Source organism: Equus przewalskii, chromosome 21, assembly GCF_037783145.1.
Source record: "Equus przewalskii isolate Varuska chromosome 21, EquPr2, whole genome shotgun sequence".
NCBI classification, from domain to species: Eukaryota; Metazoa; Chordata; class Mammalia; order Perissodactyla; family Equidae; genus Equus; species Equus przewalskii.
In genome coordinates this window covers 20332447-20351461 of record NC_091851.1, presented here as the reverse complement: position 1 = coordinate 20351461, position 19015 = coordinate 20332447, and the positions used below count along the sequence as shown (strand labels likewise).

Here is a 19015-nt window from a genome sequence, read left to right as displayed (position 1 = left end):
CAGGCTTGCTCTCCTCATCTGTGAAATGAGCGTGATAACACCTAATCCTTAAGGCTGGAGGTTGAGTATTATTATTATTATTATTATTATTATTGTTTAAAGATTTTATTTTTCCATGTTCTTCCAAAGTCCCCTGGTACATAGTTGTGTATTTTTAGTTGTGGGTCCTTCTAGTTGTGGCATGTGGGACGCCGCCTCAGCACGGCCTAATGAGCAGTGCCATGTCCGCGTCCAGGATTCGAACTGACAAAACCCTGGGCCTCCAAAGCAGAGTACACAAAATTAACCACTTGGCCACAGGCCCGACCCCAGTTGTTGAGAGTATTAAATGAGATAACAGCTATCAACCGTCTAGTACACATAGTACACATAGTATGTGTCTAGTACACGTAGTAGGCCTGTACCAAGTATCAGTTCCTTTGACCCACTACTTCTGACATTCTTCTGCCACCTCCCACCCCCATGCCCCCCAGAATCAGAGCCAGCCACCGGCAGGGCAGACAACGTAGCAGAGGGGTGTGCCGAGTCCGTGTCCTCACATGACCCTGAATGTGTTCTCTCAGCTTCACAGAAGGACCACACCCCAGCAGAACCCAGGTGAAGGGGCCGAGAGGGAGGCAGAAGAGAATCCTGCCCTTCTTTGCCAAGTGGCGTGTCCTCTCTGTGCTAGGCAACTAGATGCTGGTGATGAAAACAGAAGATGAGAGAATGCTTTCAAACTGTTCCAGAATAAATGCCCGTTGTCATAAACCTGCCACCTAAAGTCAAAGACACTTCTCAGGCTTCAATTCGAGGGCAAAGCCTAGACCTGTGTGCCTGGACAGGAAGCTGAAACAAAGGCGGTTGTCCGAGTGATGGCAAACAGAAAGGGCAGGGCTCAGGAGGGCTTCCGGGAGCTCTGCCACCAGCACAGCCATTACAGCATCTGCCCTTGGAGCAAAGCCACCACTTGACAAAACACAAATCAACATCAGATTGGTGCCAGACATGGGGCTTGATTGTCGTGGAGGAAACCGGGAGCCTGCGAGGGAGGCAAGAAGAGATAGCGGGGCTTGGCTCCTCGTAGGAACTGAACGAGCTGGTCGGGTCGTTGCGTCGGAATCCCCGTGGACTGATCTGGTTTTTGTACAGCTCTTTTCTTCCTCCCGTCCCACGGTAGGGCCATGTGAGGAGAAAGGACATGGGCCTGAGAGACATCGTGGCCTCCAGTCTTACTCTGCCTTTCTAGTTTCATGACCTGGAGCAAGAGCCCCTCTGAACATTGGTTTCCTCATGTGTAGGCTAAGGACAACCATCTTTGTCCATAGAGTGCTTGCAAAGACAGAATGGGCTAATCTACATGTATCCCGAAGTGTGGTACAAATAACTCTGATATGGGGACAAGGATTTTTTAATTTTAAGAGTTAGGTTTATTTAAATATGCATTAGAAAAATGATTAACACAGCAAACCTTGTTATGGATATTATTGATTGGTACAAGGCTAAAGTAGGTATGTGTGTTGAAGGGAAAAAAGAAAAGAGGGTTGATTTCAAGACAAATACTAAGGAAATAATGCCAGAGCTGGTGTGTAGATATGCTGTGTGAATGACTGAAGCGGGGGACGCTCTGCACAGAACCCAATGCGGTGGCCGGCACAGGGCATACGCTGAAGGGCATCTCTCCTTCCTTCTCTTCCACTCCCAAGAGAGGAAGGAGAGCAGGAAAGGAAGGGAGGAATGAGGGAGGCAGCAAATCCCCTTACTATGTACCTCCCTAACTGGTAGGTCTGCCTCAGCCCTCCTCTTCGCTTTCCACTTTCCCTCGGTGTACGAATTGCCTCCTGACCTGTTCCGTCCCAGACGTGCTTCTTAGTTCTCCCGTGAGGACCTGACTTTTGCCGTTAGTCTTCTGATATAATCAGGCATCAGGAGCTCTAAGCACCGCTACCAAATCCTTCTGCAACACGGTCCAATACGTCTTCCAGAGCATTCCAGGACATAGACATTTTAATGGACATGAGAGAGAAAGAAACAGAGACAGAGAGACAGAGAGTCAGAGACAGCGAGACAGAGAGTACGAGAGTTACTTATGGGAGGAGAGAAGAACAGGACTCAGGCGTGGAGGGTTGTGGGGACAGTAGAGTCATATCGTGACTCTTGAGTCTGGGACAGTCTCGAGTGTCTTCCTGTTTCTTAGTTGGGCTTTTTTTTTTTCTGTCTCTCTCTCGAGGAAGCGAAAATCTAAAGAGGGCAAGTGACTTGCCCAAGGAAACAGTAAGTTCCTAAGCCTGGATATCTCAATTCTGGGTCCTATTTCTTTGCTTTCTGTCCTAACGGGAAATAGGGGTACAGTCCTAGGGGAACCAAAGCCATTCTCCTTAAAACTAGTCTCTGCTGCTAAAAACAAAACAGAAACAAAACGCATGGACTAAATATCTCCAAAATCCAGACTCTCAGGTCAGGGCCCAGCCCTTAACGTGACGCAGGTGAGTGGCCCCAGAGGAAGAATCCCCTTCCTGGAGCAGAACTGTCATCGCACGAGAGGGGGCAGAATGGGAGAGAGATATGACTCAAATGTCACAGACGCTCGCTGTTCCTACTGAAAGTAGTAGACTTTCTTAAATAAGTGTTTTTCCATTTGCTGTATGGCTTTAGAACAATTTCCGGAGACTTTAAATGGTCTTTTATAATTCTCTACTAGTTAAATGGTTGTTTCGTTGGGGGAGTCCATTGAGTTCCCCACTTCACTGTTCACATAGTCACATCTCACATTGTGACTTTTTTCTCCCCTTATTTCAAGGCTTTGTTTGCTTTCTATGTTTTTTTTTTCTTGAAAAGACAATACATGACCACTCCACACCTATTAGAATGGCCAAAATCCAGAGCACTGACAACACCAAGTGCTGGCGCGATTGTGGAGCAAAAACTCTCACTCATTGCTGGTAGGAACGCAAAACAAATAGCTGCTTTGGAAGACAGTTTGAAAGTTTCTCACAAAAGTAAACACACTCTTACCATGCGATCCAGAAATCAGGCTCCTTGGTATTTACCCAAAGGGGTTAAAAACTTAAGTCTACACAAAAACCCACACACAGACGTTTACAGCAGCTTTCTTCATAATTGCCAAAACCTTGGAAGCAACCAAGATGTCCTTCAGTAGGTGGATGGATAAATAAACTGTGGTACATCCAGACCATGGAATATTATTCAGCACTAAAAAGAAATGAGAGCCAGCCTGGTGGCACAGTGGTTAAGTGCAAACATTCTGCTTCGGCGGCCTGGGCTCGCTGGTTGGGATCCCGGGTGTGGACACGGCACTGCTTGGCAAGCCGTGCTGTGGCAGCCATCCCATATATAAAGTAGAGAAGATGGGCACAGATGTTAGCTCAGGGCCAGTCTTCCTCAGCAAAGAGGGGAGAATTGGCAGCAGATGTTAGCTCAGGGCTAATCTTCCTCAAAAAAAAAGAAAAAAAAAGAAATGAGTTATCAAGACCTGGAGGAACTTTAAGTGCATATTACTAAGTGGAAGAAGCCAATCTGAAAAGGCTACAGACTATAGGATTACTACTACATGACATTCTGGAAAAGGCAAAGCTATGGGGACAGTAAGAGGATCCGTGGTTGCCAGGGTTTGGAGAAGGAGAGATGAATAGGCAGGGCACCTGGGATTTTTAGGGAAGGACAAATACTCTGTGGGATACCATAATACATGTCGATATACGTCTGTCCAAGTCCATGGAACGTACAACACCAAGACTGAACCCGGATGCAAACCATGGACTTCGGGAGACTACGATGTGTCAGCGTAGCTTCATCAGTTGTAGCAAATGTGCCCTCTGGGAGGATGTTGGTAATGAGGAGGCTATGCATGTGTGGGGGCAGAGGACATATGGGAAATCTCTGTACCTTCCCCTCCATTTTGCTGTGAGCTTAAAACTATTCTAAAAAGATAAAGATTTAATAATAGTAATTAAGAAAAAACAATACATGTATGACAGACACTGCTAATTGCCAAGCCCATATCCATTCTTTACATTCTTACTAACAGAACCCCAATTTTGCATGGGATGGCAGTATGTCCAGTAAGAAAATTCTATTTCCCAGCCTCTCTTAGTCGCCTAATTCTGAGCAACGAGATGTAAGCAGAAGCTGCTGAGGCAGACTTCCAGAAAATTTCTTTAAAGGGGTCAGAATCAGCAGGCAATGCTCTTTGCCTTCTACCTCCACACCTGAAGCACAGAGGTCATGCCTGGTGGTACAGCAGCTGTCTGTGAGCTTGTGACCTGACCGCGGGCCACAGTCTCAGGATGGTGGGACAGAGAGCTGGAAGGAGCCTGGGTCCCTAATAACATGGAACCAGCTCTAGACAGCCTGCCCTAGACTTTTCATTTAGTAAGAAAAATAAAACCGCTTGATTGTTCAAGTCGCCATTCCTTGGGTCTCTGTTACACACAGTGAATAGAAATTCCTAACTTAATACGTATTCAGTAAAAAAAAAAAAAAAAAAAAATCAATGGGTAAACAGCGAAAAGTCTGTCTCTTTGTGTCCTTAACCATCAGGCTCATAGGTCCTTTCCCCAGAGAAAAATCACTTTTGGCTGCTCCTTTTAAATTTTTCCAGATATTGTCTAAGTACATACAGGTGCATGTAAGCATAATTGTGCATCTATTTTTTTAAGGCTCTTTTGATGATAATTTACATCTAGAATCCTAACATTTAGGAGTTGGGGGGTGTGAAACACGTGAAGGTGATTTTGTTCAGAGATTCTCAGCAAGGGTCAGAGTGGTGGGCGTGGCCGCGCTGGTTGACAGTCACTGAGACTGATGGGAGGTGTTTTTGACGAGTGTGAGTAGAGCATGTGATGGTGTAGGGGCTGAAGAAAAGGTTGAGACCTACTGATTTAGACCGAGCTCCTCGTTTCCCAAGGTCCCAGAGTGAGTGAGTGAGTGACAGAGCCAGGACTAGAACCTCAGTCTCCAGCTATCTAATTTAGTGCTCCAATTTCACCCAGACTAATCAGTGAGGACAGACTCAGAGCCTGAGGAAGTCCTCCTAGGCGCTTTGCTGCAGGGCAGAAGATGAAGAGAGGCCAAGTATGCGGGGCCTGTTGGTAGCAGATAGTGGCTAGAAAATTCGTTATTTGGTCCTGCGCTGTAATTGACTTGAAATTCCATTTCCTTTCATGTTCCCTGTGCACAAGTCCTATGACTATTGCCACATCTCTAAGAGCATTTGGACTTGCCAGATCTTTACATTCCAGAGAGGTGAACAGAGCCTTTCCCAGAACTTCCTCCTTTCCTGTTGTCCTGACTCCTCCCAGAGAGAGGGTTCTAGTATGATACGCAAGTGACTCTTCTAATTTAAAGTTATTGCTTCCTTGCTGTGAAGGCCCATGTTATGCCAGGACAAGCCTTGGCCTTCTGCATTTTATATGGATCAATAAAATGGATGCATGAAACTAAGATCTAAATCTGTTGCATGGGAAATTCCTACTTGTCCTTGAGAATTAAAGAAACTTTAGTCTTGGATAAACTTGGCGAAGCCCAAAATTGCCAGTCAGATCCAGCCAAGAGCCAATACTCAAATTATAAAATAATTCCCTAATGCGTCATCTGGTGCTGGCTCCATTTTTATTTGCCTCAATCAGTATGTAACAAGATCAAATCAAAATGGAAAGTGCACCCTTTGGCTCATTCACAGCTGCCTCGTTTGAGAAGATATTGACGAGCTTGATAGTTAGGGCGTGATGGTTAGGGGGACGTGGCGAGTGAGAAGAGTTGATCACATCTGATCAAGCCTCTTCAAGGTGCTGCTCCCCTGCCTTTTCTCTGCTGAAAATGCCCTTTCCTCCAATTTTTGTTTGTTTATACCTACCTTTGAAGGCCTGGATCAAATGCTCTCTCTTCCGTAAATCTCTTCTGGAGTCCTTATTCCATTTTGATTGCTGACCTCTCACAGAAGGTGAACCTACAAGGCCCTATGGTGTATCTTAGTCACGTGTATTCTCTCTAGTCTCCTCTGTGAGACTGTCCACTCTTTAAAGGCAGGAATTCTATTTTATTAATACTTTTTTAGAAAAAAGAAAACATTTCTTTCTTGTTACATAATTTATGTGTATTCCTTATAGACACCTGACAATGTGGCAAAGCAAAATCAGGGAACACAAACCATTTGTATTTTATTGTACAACATTCTAGGCTTTTAAAATTCCTACCTTTGCTATAAGGATATATCAAAATTGGATCATCCCATACATAAAGTTTTAAAGTCTGCTTTTATACGACTATGTCATTAACATCTTTCTGTGATGATACGGTCATTTCTTAAAAATGGAAATATGTTGTCTGATTATAAAATATGTGCTGATTGTAAAAAATTGAGAAAGCATAGAATTGAGAGATTATATTTTCATCACACCACGTAGACCACTTTTTACGTTCTAGAATGTAGTCCTTTATATACTACATACTAGATTTTTTTCTGTGAGAGCGAGGATGTGTATATGTGTCACTTTCACATATATTTATTTAAATATGTTCATTCATGCATACAATTTTGTTTTTGACTATGTTGTGAACATCTTTCAACGTCAAATCCCTAAGATCAACATTTTTCATATCTACATAGATAATGTGTGGATCTGCCACAATTTAATAAATTTCTTGTTACTGAGCAATGACATTTTTTCCAAAATACTTCCTTTTATTAACCAATGTTATGGATCGTCCTTTTATACGCATTTGTATACATTCAGGTTTACAGGTTTTGGTACAAATTGCCCTCCATAAAAAGTACTCGTTTTTCCATTTCTCAAAATGTCTAAAGAGAGCCTTGCACATGGTGGACGTGATGAATGTTGGGTGGGTGAAGGAATGGAATCCAGAAGAAATTCTTTACCCCTCCCTCTAATCTTTCTTCTTTTCTTTACAGACTTGTGGGTGATCTATTCATTCTTCAGGCACCATGGGAAGGGCTCAGATTACAGGCAGATCTTGTGTAAACTAACCATTCAGTTCTCTTATCACTTTGATGGCTGGGAAATGAATCCTGAGAGGGTGCCCTTGCTCTGAGTCTGCCGGTGGGTGAGCCGCGGGGCAGGGGTGAGCCGCAGGGCGGGGGCAGAGGGGGCTCCCTGAGGCTGTCAGACTCCCAGCCCAGCCTCTGCCTTCCCCCACTTACCACATTCCCGGGACAGCCCTTCTTCCCTTCCCAAACCTTTAGGTTTCTTCCTAAATCAGATCTATATTCTGGCAGCTTAAGCTATGTCAGATGGCAAATATTATGCACAACATTGTACTTACAGTTACCACAGAGCATCCGCCACACATGATCTTGGACCTACTCTTTTCTGATACTCATTTATTATCAGTGCCTAACATGAAGTGGAGAAGAAGGAGCAAGATATTTGGAATCCAAAGTTTTAGATTTGAGTCTGGCTTCTGCTGAAACACACCACCTACCTGGACATCCATTTTCTCCCTGGCAAGATGGCAGTGCTCTAAAACCTGCTTCCTGGGAACCGGGTAAGGACCAGGGGAGACGGTGAATGTGAAAGCACATTTTGTGATAATTGTACAAATGTGTAATGATGTTAATAATATTTCCTGCTATGGATAACACTGAAAAAATATTTCCCTAATCTTGTATGCCCGACCCCTTCAGCTTTGCTAGGATGGGTTTCTCAATTGAAAACCAGGAAGGGACTAAAACGGAGTGTTGGGAAGAGCAGAGTACGGAGCTGGAAAGCCTGCAATCTAGTTCCAGGTGATTTGGGCCTCAGTGTTCTCATGGGTAAGGGGAACAAGTTGGACAGAAGGACCCCTGAACACTTCCGGCCCTGAGAAGCAGGTCAGTTACTCTGTGACCTTAGGCAAGTCATTTCGCGGAAGGCCTTGGTTTCCTCATCTATAAAATGAAGGGTTTGGGGTGATGACCTCTCTGGTCTTCTCCTTTCTGGGCATTTACACAACCGTGGTGGCCTGCCCTGACTTCCCTGTCCTCTAGCGTGCTCTTGGTGCCAGCGCTCTGACGCAAACTCGACCTTCCGGGCTGTGGCCTTGGAGCCCACAGGTGGGCAGCTGTGGTTTCTTCTCCTCCCCCTGGTTTTTCCACTGCATGCTCACAAATGGTTGAGTGACAGCTTGGCGGAACAAACCAAGGCTTCCATCAAGAGGCCCGGAACACATGGTGAGCGGGGACTGCCCCTCATCTGCCTTCCGCTGCCCCGGGATTATGCATCCTCATTCTGTTTCAGGGTGGAACTAGCCTCTCTGGCCCTTTCCCACTGTCCTCAGGCGCTGTGCGTTCCAGATGAACTCATCTGCAGTCTTGTCCCGGGACAGGCTGCATGCTCTCCTCCACTCTTTCTCCTCCTGCCTGGAAGGTTCTGTGATCTTTGCCTTTGGGGCATACCTGAAACACCTCCTCCTCAATAAATAACTCATCTTTATCTCCACGATCAGTATCAACGCTCCTTCTGAACTCTTTCCACAAGTGGTATGCACCTCTTCTTAGTTCTTATCAGTTTCTGTCCTTTAAGAAAAGTATCATTGTGCCCTATCTTCTGGAAGGCTGGGCGTCTCCTAGTGCTGACCACCCACCCTTACAACCGGGCATATGATGACACGAGTGCTGACATGAGCTATGAGGGACTTGTGCATGTCTACTCTTTCTTCAAAGTTTTGCTTTGTTTTATTTCTTCGTTTGGGTGGGAGTGGAAAATTTGGCATAAATACATTGAAGTCAAGGCTTCGCTGTTAGTCCTTGAGGGCCCTGCCTTCCTGATCTGCTCTGAGTTACTAACACCACCATTGCCAGCGTCAGTAACAAAGTCTCCTGAACGAAAGACCCAGAAAGACCCAGGTTCACTGACCTGGAGGATTCGTCAGGGACAGAGTGGCATAGATGGGGCCTCTGTGATCGGGTCAACCCCGGCTCAGGTCTTGATGTTGCTACTTGTTAGTTACGTAACATTCTCGTGTTACTTAGCTTCTCTAAGCCTCTGGTCTCTTAACTATAAATTGAAGTCGTAATCTCTCCCTTGTAGGGTTGTCATGAGGCTTAAAAGTTAGCTGATGTGAAACTCTTAACACAGAGCCTGGCACCAGGAAATGGTGGCCAGCCATGCAGATTTGCATATTCCTCTCCCAAAGGAATGTCACTAAGAGATTTAGACTGTCTTCTTAGGTGCCTGTTGAGTGACAGGGCGTTGTTCGAGAGGCTCAGAGGTGGGGAAGTCAGTGCATCTTGTCTTCCATGAAGGGCTTTTACGGATGTTCTCTCATGATTCCAAAGAATGGTCTAGAGGGCAAGTAGTGCAGTTTCGTTATACCCATTTTTCAGAGGAGAAACCTTAGGCTCAGAGAAGTTAAGTGATTTGCTCAAGGTCCGTCTGATTATAAAAATACGTGCTCATAGAAGTTAGAATGTGGCTCTGAGACTGAAACCTGGGTTTGCTTGTCTCATTGCAAACCCGCTTTCCACAACACACTGGACTGATCAGGAGGAGGGGGAGACTTGCTTTGGGCCTTGGTCACGATGAGACCTGGATACAGGAGGCATAGGGAAGGTGTTCCAGGCGGGGGCATTTTATAAATAGGTGTAGAGCCAGCGACAATCAGACTGGGTTCAGGGAAACATGATTAGACATGTCTTACTGAGTAGCAGAGTTCATGCAGGAGTGGTAGAAAATAATGGAGTCAAGGTTGAACATACACTGAGGGGGCCTTGAATGCCAGACTAAGAACTTTGGGCTGTAATAGGCCATGGGGAGCCACTGAAGACCTCAGAGGAGGGGAGTAGCATGATCTCACCATCAAGAATGGTTGAAGAGAGCCGGCCGGGTGGTGCAGCCACTAAGTGCGCATGTTCACTTCAGCGGCCCGGGGTTCGCCGGTTTGGATCCTGGGTGCAGACATGGCACGGCTCAGCAAGCCATGCTGTGGTAGGCATCCCACGTATAAAGCAGAGGAAGATGGGCACAGATGTTAGCTCAGGGCCAGTCTTCCTCAGCAAAAAGAGGAGGATTGGCAGCAGATGTTAGCTCAGGGCTAATCTTCCTCAAAAAAAAAAAAAAAGAATGGTTGAAGAAACCAAGGTTTAACCTAGAAAAGAGGAGACTTGTTGGGAAGGAGGAGATGTTTGCCAGACTAGGGAGAACATGATCTTGTTGGATGACAGAAGCCCCAGACTTGTTTCACGTGGGCCCAGAGAGAGGTCGGGGGAGGAGCAGAGACGATCAGTGGGCAGAAGCTCGAGAGAGACAAATTCTCAGTTCAAATGAGGAAGAACTTTCTGGTCCTTTCAATGAACTTTAACCCCAGTTTACTGAGAGTCCGTCACAGGCCATGGGCAGTGGCGCCCTGGGGATGGAGCAGTGACCCGTACGGAAGAAAGTCCTGCCCTCCTGGAGCTCCTGTGAAATGGAAGAAGATGGGTCTTAAACAGAGTTTTCAAGACACACACGTGAGGAAAAGGGATTCTTGTGCTGGGAGAAAGCCTGGGTCTGTGACTTCTCGTGAGATTCTGTGCCTCTCCACGCGTTGTGAAATCTTCAGCAACCCTAAATCCCTTAATTATAGGGAAGAAAAGGCAAATGATCAACTAGTGTCTCGTTGTTTAAAACGCACATATTTGCATGTTCCATCTTAACTGGAGTCGGAGCTGCAGGGCGTGGCCAGGCAGGAATTTCGTCCTGCGCGCAGCCGGGTGACTCCACCTATGAATTGAAAATCATTTAGCTGAAATTGTGACATAGCATGCAAATTATGGCCCGCCTGCAGGTTGGGGCTGTGGCAGTGGCTGCGGGGGCCGTGGAGCAGTCCTCCGGCAGCTAATGCAAAGTTGACTCAGGGCAGACTCCCTTCGGAGCGGTGGAGGCGGGCTGCTGGGCAGTTAGCAGGCTAAAGCGCCGCCGGCTGGAGCAGCAGAGAGGGACAGAGAGAAGCTGGCCCTGACGTGTGTGCAACACCACCCTCCACAGAAGAGTGTCACAGCCACAATTCCACGGTTCTGAGCCTCTCCGCAGGAGGTGCGTGGGCAGGCTGGCAAGGAAACGGAGGCTCAGAGAAGTGAAAGAGCTCCCCAACGTGACACCGTGGGCAAGCCACGGAGCCCAGCTTTCAGTTGTGGTCTTCTGAATCCAACTTGGGCATGTTTCCACCACACGACTTTGGGGTCAAGATTGATCAGCTACAGATCCTTCCAGGGGAAGACCAAATGGTCAGTGGTCAGGCACCGCTGTCCACACTTGTGGGTCCCATTGCAAAATCTGCAACACTCGGGACCATGGGATTCTTTAAGGACAATAAGAATACTAAGGGGCTGGCCCAGTGGCACAGTGGTTAAGTGTGCACATTCCCCTTTGGCGGCCTGGGGTTCACCGGTTCGGATCCCGGGTGTGGACAAGGCACCGCTTGGCAAGCCATGCTGTGGCAGGCGTCCTGCATACAAAGTGGAGGAAGATGGGCACGGGTGTTAGCTCAGGGCCAGCCTTCCTCAGCAAAAAGAGGAGGATTGGCGGCAGATGTTAGCTCAGGGCTAATCTTCGTCAAAGAAAATAAATAAATAAATAAAATTTTGTTTTAAAAAAAGAAAACTAACAATATCAGTGCTAATTTATTACCCCAGGCTGTGCCAGAGGCTGTGTCAGCACTTTACATTCACTGTCCCCTTTAATTCTCACAGCAGTTCTACCTCAGTTTTACAGAAGGGGAAATGGGGGCTCTGAGAGGTGACGTGACTTGGTGGAGCCAGAATTCGGACCCATGTCTGTGTGACCTCAGGATTCTTCTCCAAGGGCATCACTGCCTCCCTGTCACCTCTGCAGGTTGCCTTACTAGGTCATTCAAAGGAATGCCCAGGGTCCAATTTTCCTTGGCTCCCAGGCCAACAACAACAGCAGTAATAATAATAAATAAAAACCCTTCATTTCTGTAAACACGCTTCGGAGCATGCGGATCACTTTCTCATCCATTCATCCCATTTGATTCACATAGCTCTTGGGGTTTCTGGCAGGACTGACTGAGCATAAGGCGGGTCCTGCCCAGGGTCATAGCTAGTGCCATGGCAGAGGCCAGGACCCGCACTCGAACCTCCTACTCAGGGTCCAGCACCCCTTGCCATACCTCTCTCCACCCTCTGCTCTCTTCTTGGTCATCTGCCAGAGCCAACAGCGGCCACATTCTCCTGGCACGGATGCAGAGCCTGGGAAAGGCTGAGATGCCACCTCATTTAGGCAGCGGACTTCCAGATTAAGCAAACAGACTTGGAAGTAAGTCGCTCACATGTGGGTGCGAATCTCCTGGTTGCATAGATGCGGATTAACTCATTTCTCCCCAGTAGGATAACAAAAATAATATGTCATAGGATGGATCTGAAGATGAGAAGAGGCAATATATGTGAAGTGTTTAGCCAGTGCCTGCCCGTGGCGAGCAGGAAACTGATGGTGGTGATTATTTCCATCTTTACGTTGACTGATTCATTTATTCAAAAATCTATGTGCTCCCGCCGTGTGGCGAGCCCATGCGAGGATCTGAGAGTACGTGAATAACATGCAGTCTGTGCCCTCGGAGAGCTCAGTCTGGGGATGGGGCAGACACAAACAGACCACTCCAGGGCAGTGAGATACACGTGGTGACAGAGGTCCTAGAGTGTGCAGAACGCTGTGGGGGCCCAGAGGAGGAGAGGACGTTGATCCTCTTTTCCAACCACGTCTATTCAGTCCCACCTTTCTCAAAATCCAGCGTTCCCGCCTTCTTCCTAAAGACCTAACCTTGTTGTCATGGTGCCAGGTCTTCATTCCCACTCCAGTTCTGGGGGAAGCCTTGAGAACTTTCTTCTCCGTTAGGAATCCTTGAAGCATTATCTTTTTTTTTTTTTTTAACTCTCTTATCTATCACAGGAAACCTGTGTTCTTGTAAATAACCACAATAGGATCTTTTGAAAACCATATCCCCTTGAAAACAACAAAAAAGCAAGCAAAAATGTAGACTGTCAGAATGCCCCAGACTCCCTTTTTCTCCTGATGGAGAAGCTGGGTGCAGGAGAAGTTATGGCTCAGCCTCCAGCCTTAGACAGCACATGGCGGAACCTGGATGAAACCGTGTCGTGACCGCAAGTTCAGTGGCTGTCCTGCCGCCTCATTAAAAAGAACAGTTCCCCACCCCCACCTAACCTGGGATCAAACTGACGTTCAGCTCCTGATGATATCTCGGTTTAATCCAGGACGGCACACATCCATGCGCTTTCCACCTGCATCGCCTTGGGTGACTATTCCCACCACTTGGTACTCTGAGAAGGGCGGGCGTGATTCCCTCAGTCACAGACAGGGCTTCAAGTTTTAATGATGGCCCAGAGCCCAGCCAGCATCTGAACTCAGTGCTTCCAATCCCCAATCAACTGCTCTTTCTGCTACACTGCAACCCTGAACAGCCGCGCTGTGCTGAGCATCTCACACTCCTTGTGCAGGTGGAAAACACCCATATGGTGTCTAGCGAGAAAGGGCTAAGCAATTTTCTGCTTCTGGGTTTGGTGGAGACATTTCTTTGACCAGAGGACTTCTCACACCAGTTCTGGACAAGATGCTTCAAAAAAAGCGTGACATCACTTCCTAAACCCTACAATCCAGGAAGTTGTTTATCTTTGAAAAAGATCATAAAAGTGAACTCTTTGCATGTCTTTCTTATCTCCCCTCTTCTCCCCAAACTGGTCTTGCCCAACAGGATGACCTTCCACTGGGTGACAAGTATGTCGTAAGTGAAACGTTTACAGGCACTACAGGAATGACCTGGTGCCTCGCCCACCTCATTAGAATCCTAATTGGGGTGTGTCGGAGAGGCTTCTATATATGGTACAGCCATCCCCGGCAGCCCGTCTCCCCACTGACCGTGCCATTCCCAGACGAGCCGGAGAAGAGGCAGAGGAAGGAGAAACATGAGTGGTGAGTGCGTGGCGTCTTCTCTACAGGTCCTTGCTGGAAGCCTGTGCTTCTCCTGAACCTCCGCAGAGACCAGAGCGTCCAGCTCCAGACAGTTGCCTTGGGGGCTCTGATGGCTGGATCTTAGTATTTTAGGGTTCTATTCTTTCTCAGTGGCTACCTAGTCCCTCAGCTTGGTCCCAGGTATACATGTTTGGAATGTAGTCCTGCATAATGGGCAGGGCATTCAACCCAGCTGGAGGTCACATCTGCTTAGACAGACGGATGAGCTTTGCCGTGTCAAGCCGGCTGGCACCTGCTCCCCGTGTTTCTCAATGCGGTTTTACCCAACTGTCAGTAACATAGGCAAAGAGAAGCACATCTCAGAGCTATAAGGGAGCGAGAGAGTGACAGCATGTGAGTTGATTTAAAAGAAACCATCCTCAGCACTGGAATGCTCCCAAGTAAACTCACGTCCAGAAGTACCGGCAGCCTCTTTAAAAGTGACCTGATGAGCTGAAACCTCCCAGTGGCAGAAGGAGCCGGTGCACCAAAGACCGTCTCTACGAGCAGCACCAGGGAAGGGGGGTGGACGAGAACAAGAAGTGCAGGTTTTCTTGCTCTGCGGTCACCCTCGAGGATCTGGGCTCTTGTTAGACAGCACCCCTGCTAAGCAGCATGCTAATTATTGCCTGTCACGGGGTGCTCAGCCTGGTGGGTTGACAGCGACGCCAAACCCAAACAAGGCATGAGTCAAACCTGTAAAATATTGTGAATGGCGGTTAGGACCGCGAGAAGGTTTGCCAAAGAAATCCCCAAGCCTGATGCAAAAGGCAAATGGCGCTTACTCCCAAAATCACAAAGATCAGGACAGGGTGGCTGCAAAAATAGGTCCCCTTCCCTGTCCCCCGCTTCCTCCTGGGAACATACAGCATTGCTGGGTTGCCAAAAGAGGAGCTCTGGATCCCGTAGGCTTTAGCAAGAGGGGATGTCAGCTGTCACCCAGGCCATCTCCCTCCCTCCAGGAGGAGCAGGAAGCTGAGGCCCAGGAGGGGGTAGACACTTGCCAGGGTCACACAGAGTGTTGGTAGGAGAGCCCGGGCTGGGTTCCAGCAGCAACATTTCCACCGTGTCCTGCTACCAGAGTGGAGTGCATAAAAGAGTGCGTGTGACATCTGGGACCCAGGAAAGCTATACTGAGACTGGTTTCTCATTTGAACTCTGTTACCAACTGCTTACGTGTCCCCTGCTGCCACGGAGCCTCAGGTTCCAACTGCAAGACGAAAGGCTTGAAATCAGTAGGTTTTAGGCTCTTTCCAGTACTGACTGCTCTCTCGCCATGAGAGGAAACCAGGGACAGAGAGCCGAGGGCCTGGCATGTGCTCACCCCTGGGAGCATGCACACTCACGTGGCTCTGAGGCCCTGCAGGGGGCCTGTGACTAGCCCGCCCACTGTAAGCCCCTCTTGACATCCCAAGGGGCCCGCTGTGTCAGTGCCTGTGACTCATGGAGACACTGAGCTCTTAGAACCCAACGCCTAAATCAACTGGGTGTTCTAAGGTCACAGCAGAATGTGGACAATGGCTGGATGGGAGAAAATCAATTTTTAAAAGAGGCGAGGGAGAGACAGGCAAATACCTTCATTCCTTTAAATTTGTCACACACATAGTTCCTAGCTCAGCAACCACTCAGCCAGGTGGTGCTCAGTAAGTGTTCGCTGAATGAATGAATGTACCTGTTGGATGCGTAGGGAAAGGAGTCACGGTAGGTGCAAGGGGAACAGATGGATGAGATGCAGTCTCTGTCCTCAGTGAGCTCACAGCCTGATAGTGCTTGGTGACATCAGTTCAGAGGCAAGTGGCCTGCAAGGTGGACTGTCACTCAGCTGCATCCAGTTACAGACCAAGTGTTCTGGGTGCCAAGAGAAGGAGATTCATCCGGGCCAGGGCTGAGATAAAGAAGACCCTGGGAAGCAGATGGCATTGGTCATGGACGATGAGTCAGTCTTGGTCAGGAGTAGTTTTGTGGGGTGAGGAGTGTTTTGGGCAGAGGGAACAGGAAAATAAATGGAGGTGGGTTGGCAGCTGTGACCCAGGGGACCAGCAGAGTCCTCACATTGAGAGGACTCTGTGTCCAGCTCTTAATTTAAGGTTCTTGTTAGAGTCGGTGGGGGTTCAGTTCTTCCGTCTCCTGGTGGAGAGGGCAGGTGGGCCGTGGGTGGGGATGATGGTGGGGAAGCCCTGGCAGTGTTTTGCACCAGTACTGTGGCATCCTCTGCCTACTGCCCACCGAGGCCTGAGCCTGAGTGGACAGGAATACAGGCTGTGAACACAGACAGCAGGCCCAGTGTGGACGGAAAGCATTGTTCCCCATGCCCAAAGCCACTCGGAGACCCTGGGTCAGAGGCAGAGTCCTCAGGGGACAAGCTTGAACCGCAGCCTCTGCCTGCAGGAGGCCAGAACCTCTGTTCTGAAGACCAATGCTCTGTCCCGCTAAGGCGGGAAGCTTCCTTGCCAACTGCTTTACTGGGCAGGGCTCTGGTCTCGGCTCCAGGGACCTACTCCTCTGGCCTCACTCTCCAGTCTGCAGAGGCCCTGTGTCATTCTGGGCTGTGGGCCTGCCACAAAATGTTTTTCCTTGGTGCTGGGACACCGGTGGCTCTTTCTCCTGCAGAAGCAGTCAGGAATTCCTCCGGGGTTCCCGCCTCCTCCTCGTCTGTAAATCTTCCAGGAGCATCTGGGCTCTCCTCCCACTGGGCAATGGCTTCGTGTTTCAGCCACCTGGACAGGAGCAATAGCTACGCTCTCTCTGAAAGCGGATCAGCCCTCTGGGCTCAGAGGCTCATGGCTCCAGCTGCTCAACGTTTGAAATAAGGATGAGCTGCCTCTTCTCTGCTCCAGTCCCACCCGCTTTCTCTCACCTGCAGCAGCAGCTGCTCCCTGTTTATCAGATAGACTTGCCAGCGGCGGCCTCCCGCCTGGAAGGAGGGCTGCCAGAGTTTCAGCCTTTGCTATCTAGGATTATACACAGAGGTAGACTAGCTGAAGGGTTACGAGTGCACATCTGACACGCTCTGGCTTGAGTCTCAGCTCTCTCCCTACCAGCCGAGTGATCTGGGGCAGGCTGTTGAACTTGCGTGACTCAGTTTCCCCACCTCTAAAATGGGGTTATTGTGATATCTACCTCCTAGGTGCTCAGTCCACATAGCTTCTTGTTCCTTTGGAACTTCTATGAGCCTGTTTTCCCCTTGCCTTGGCGGTCTAAAGAAAAACCCTCTGAGATGAAGTCTGCTTTCTAATCAAGGATGATGCCCAGGGGAACCTCTCCCACTAGAAGCCTGCCCGCCCCCTTGCCTGCGCCCTTCACATTCCCAAGTGCCCCAATGTGCTGTGCTCATTCACCTCAAGTGGCTTCTCACCCTGCCTCCTCCCTGCTGGGCTGTGCTCCTCTGACTGGCAGTCATTCTCCTCCCCAGGGCCCACATGCCGGCCTGGGGTGTGAGCTGAAGGAGGAAATTCTTTTCCCTATCACTTGGGAGTGGAGGGAAGGAGGCCCCAGGGATTTTGGTAGGGGCAGAGAGATGAGTTGAGAAGGGGTCTGCATTCCCTAGCGACCTGATCTTCCTCCCTTGTCAGAAGGAGGCAGTGATTTCCCCGGGGCCTCCCTCCCAGAGCTGCCATGTGGCTCAGGTGAGATAATTAGCATGAAAGAGCTCGGGTGAGTGTAAAATGATATATAGGCCTAAAGTAATGATTCTCAGTCCTGGCTGCATATTAGAATCACCAGAATTCTAAAAAGAAATACCAATGCTGTCCCTAACCCAGAGATTCTAATTTAATTGTCTAGGATGGGGTTCAGGCCAAAATAACACTCTCCAGGCGATCCTCACATGCAGCAAGGGGCGTGGACTGGTCTGAGAGGTTCCAAACTCTTTGGAAGTGAAGGGGGCCGGGGTCCTTCCTTCCACTCCTCTCCCTCTGACCACGTGATAGGAGGCAGGCAGTAGGCTATGGGTGGCCCTTTCTCTCTGGGGCTTCCTGGAACTGTGCCCAGTCACTGCCACCACAACCACCTTGGCTGGCTGCGGGACGGCAGCTTGGAGTCATGTGTGGTCAGGCAAAACTGGCTTCCAGGCTGGGCTTGGGTCCAGGCTCTGCCTGAGCGTGTAATATTTGGCAAGTGACATCACCTGACTAGACTTCCAAATCCTTCATCTGTGAAATGGGAATAGCAGCCTCGTAGGGTTTTTATAACTAATAAAGGACATACGTAGGAAAAATGCTTGGCACAGAGCCTGGCATGTCAGAGACCCTCAATGGCAGCTGGTAAAAAGAAGCTCACACCCCCCTCTATCCTGTGTCACTGTTGCCATTATGTGTGGGATCCCAAGGCATTTGTCCCCACCCCACCCCACTTCTGGGGACCCAGGTGCTAGTGATGGGTACTTGTTGGATCCAGATAACAAGCCCATGAGGGAGGATGTTCAGGCCTCACCATCCCCTTCTACAGCTGGGGAAAGTACAATCCAGAAATGCTGAGGCCTTGCCCGAGGCCTCTCAGCTTTCCAGACCATCAGTCTAGTCCAGGTTCATTCGCTTCATCCCAGGGAGCCTCACCAGCCCCTCACTCGGCCAGACCCCTGGCTTCCCCCCGCCTGCGTGCCAAGAAATTGTACCACCCGTGCTGCCAAGGGACTGTGAATGTCTGAATGTGGGGAAGAGAGAAAGGGAAAGACACAGGTGAGAGAGAGAGAGAGGGAGAGCCAAGAGGACAGCACCTGTGTTCCTGGAGCCCGTGAGGGGGATGTTCCCTGTGCCCAGAGGGGAGGGAGGGGACGCTGGGAATGGCTTACAGTCCCTCAGTGACCAGGATCGAAGACCCAGCTTCTGGGCCAAGCTCTGCTTCTAAACTACTCGTAACCTCAGCAGATGGCTCCCTTTCTCCAGGCCTCCACCTTCTTTTCCGTAATATGGGAATATTGGCGGGCATCATTGTTTTTCATGCTGCTGGCTGTCACCCATGAGCAGGTTGCTAAATCGATTTAGTGGCTTATAACCAGCAATTTTTTAAAAGTGAAGTAGAAGACAAAATATCAATACGTTGTGCATAGCAAGGGTTAG

General features: G+C 48.9%; 1 protein-coding gene across 1 annotated transcript in view; it reads left to right on the top strand.

The window, feature by feature from the left end:
* The first annotated feature begins 13712 nt into the window (after positions 1 to 13712).
* TGM3 (transglutaminase 3) overlaps positions 13713 to 19015 on the top strand; it is a 40287-nt gene continuing 34984 nt past the window's right edge. Inside the window, exon 1 of the mRNA XM_070588970.1 lies at positions 13713 to 13919. Within this exon, the coding sequence (XP_070445071.1) occupies positions 13913 to 13919 (7 nt within the window). The 5' untranslated portion in view covers positions 13713 to 13912. The remainder of the gene's footprint in view (positions 13920 to 19015) is intronic.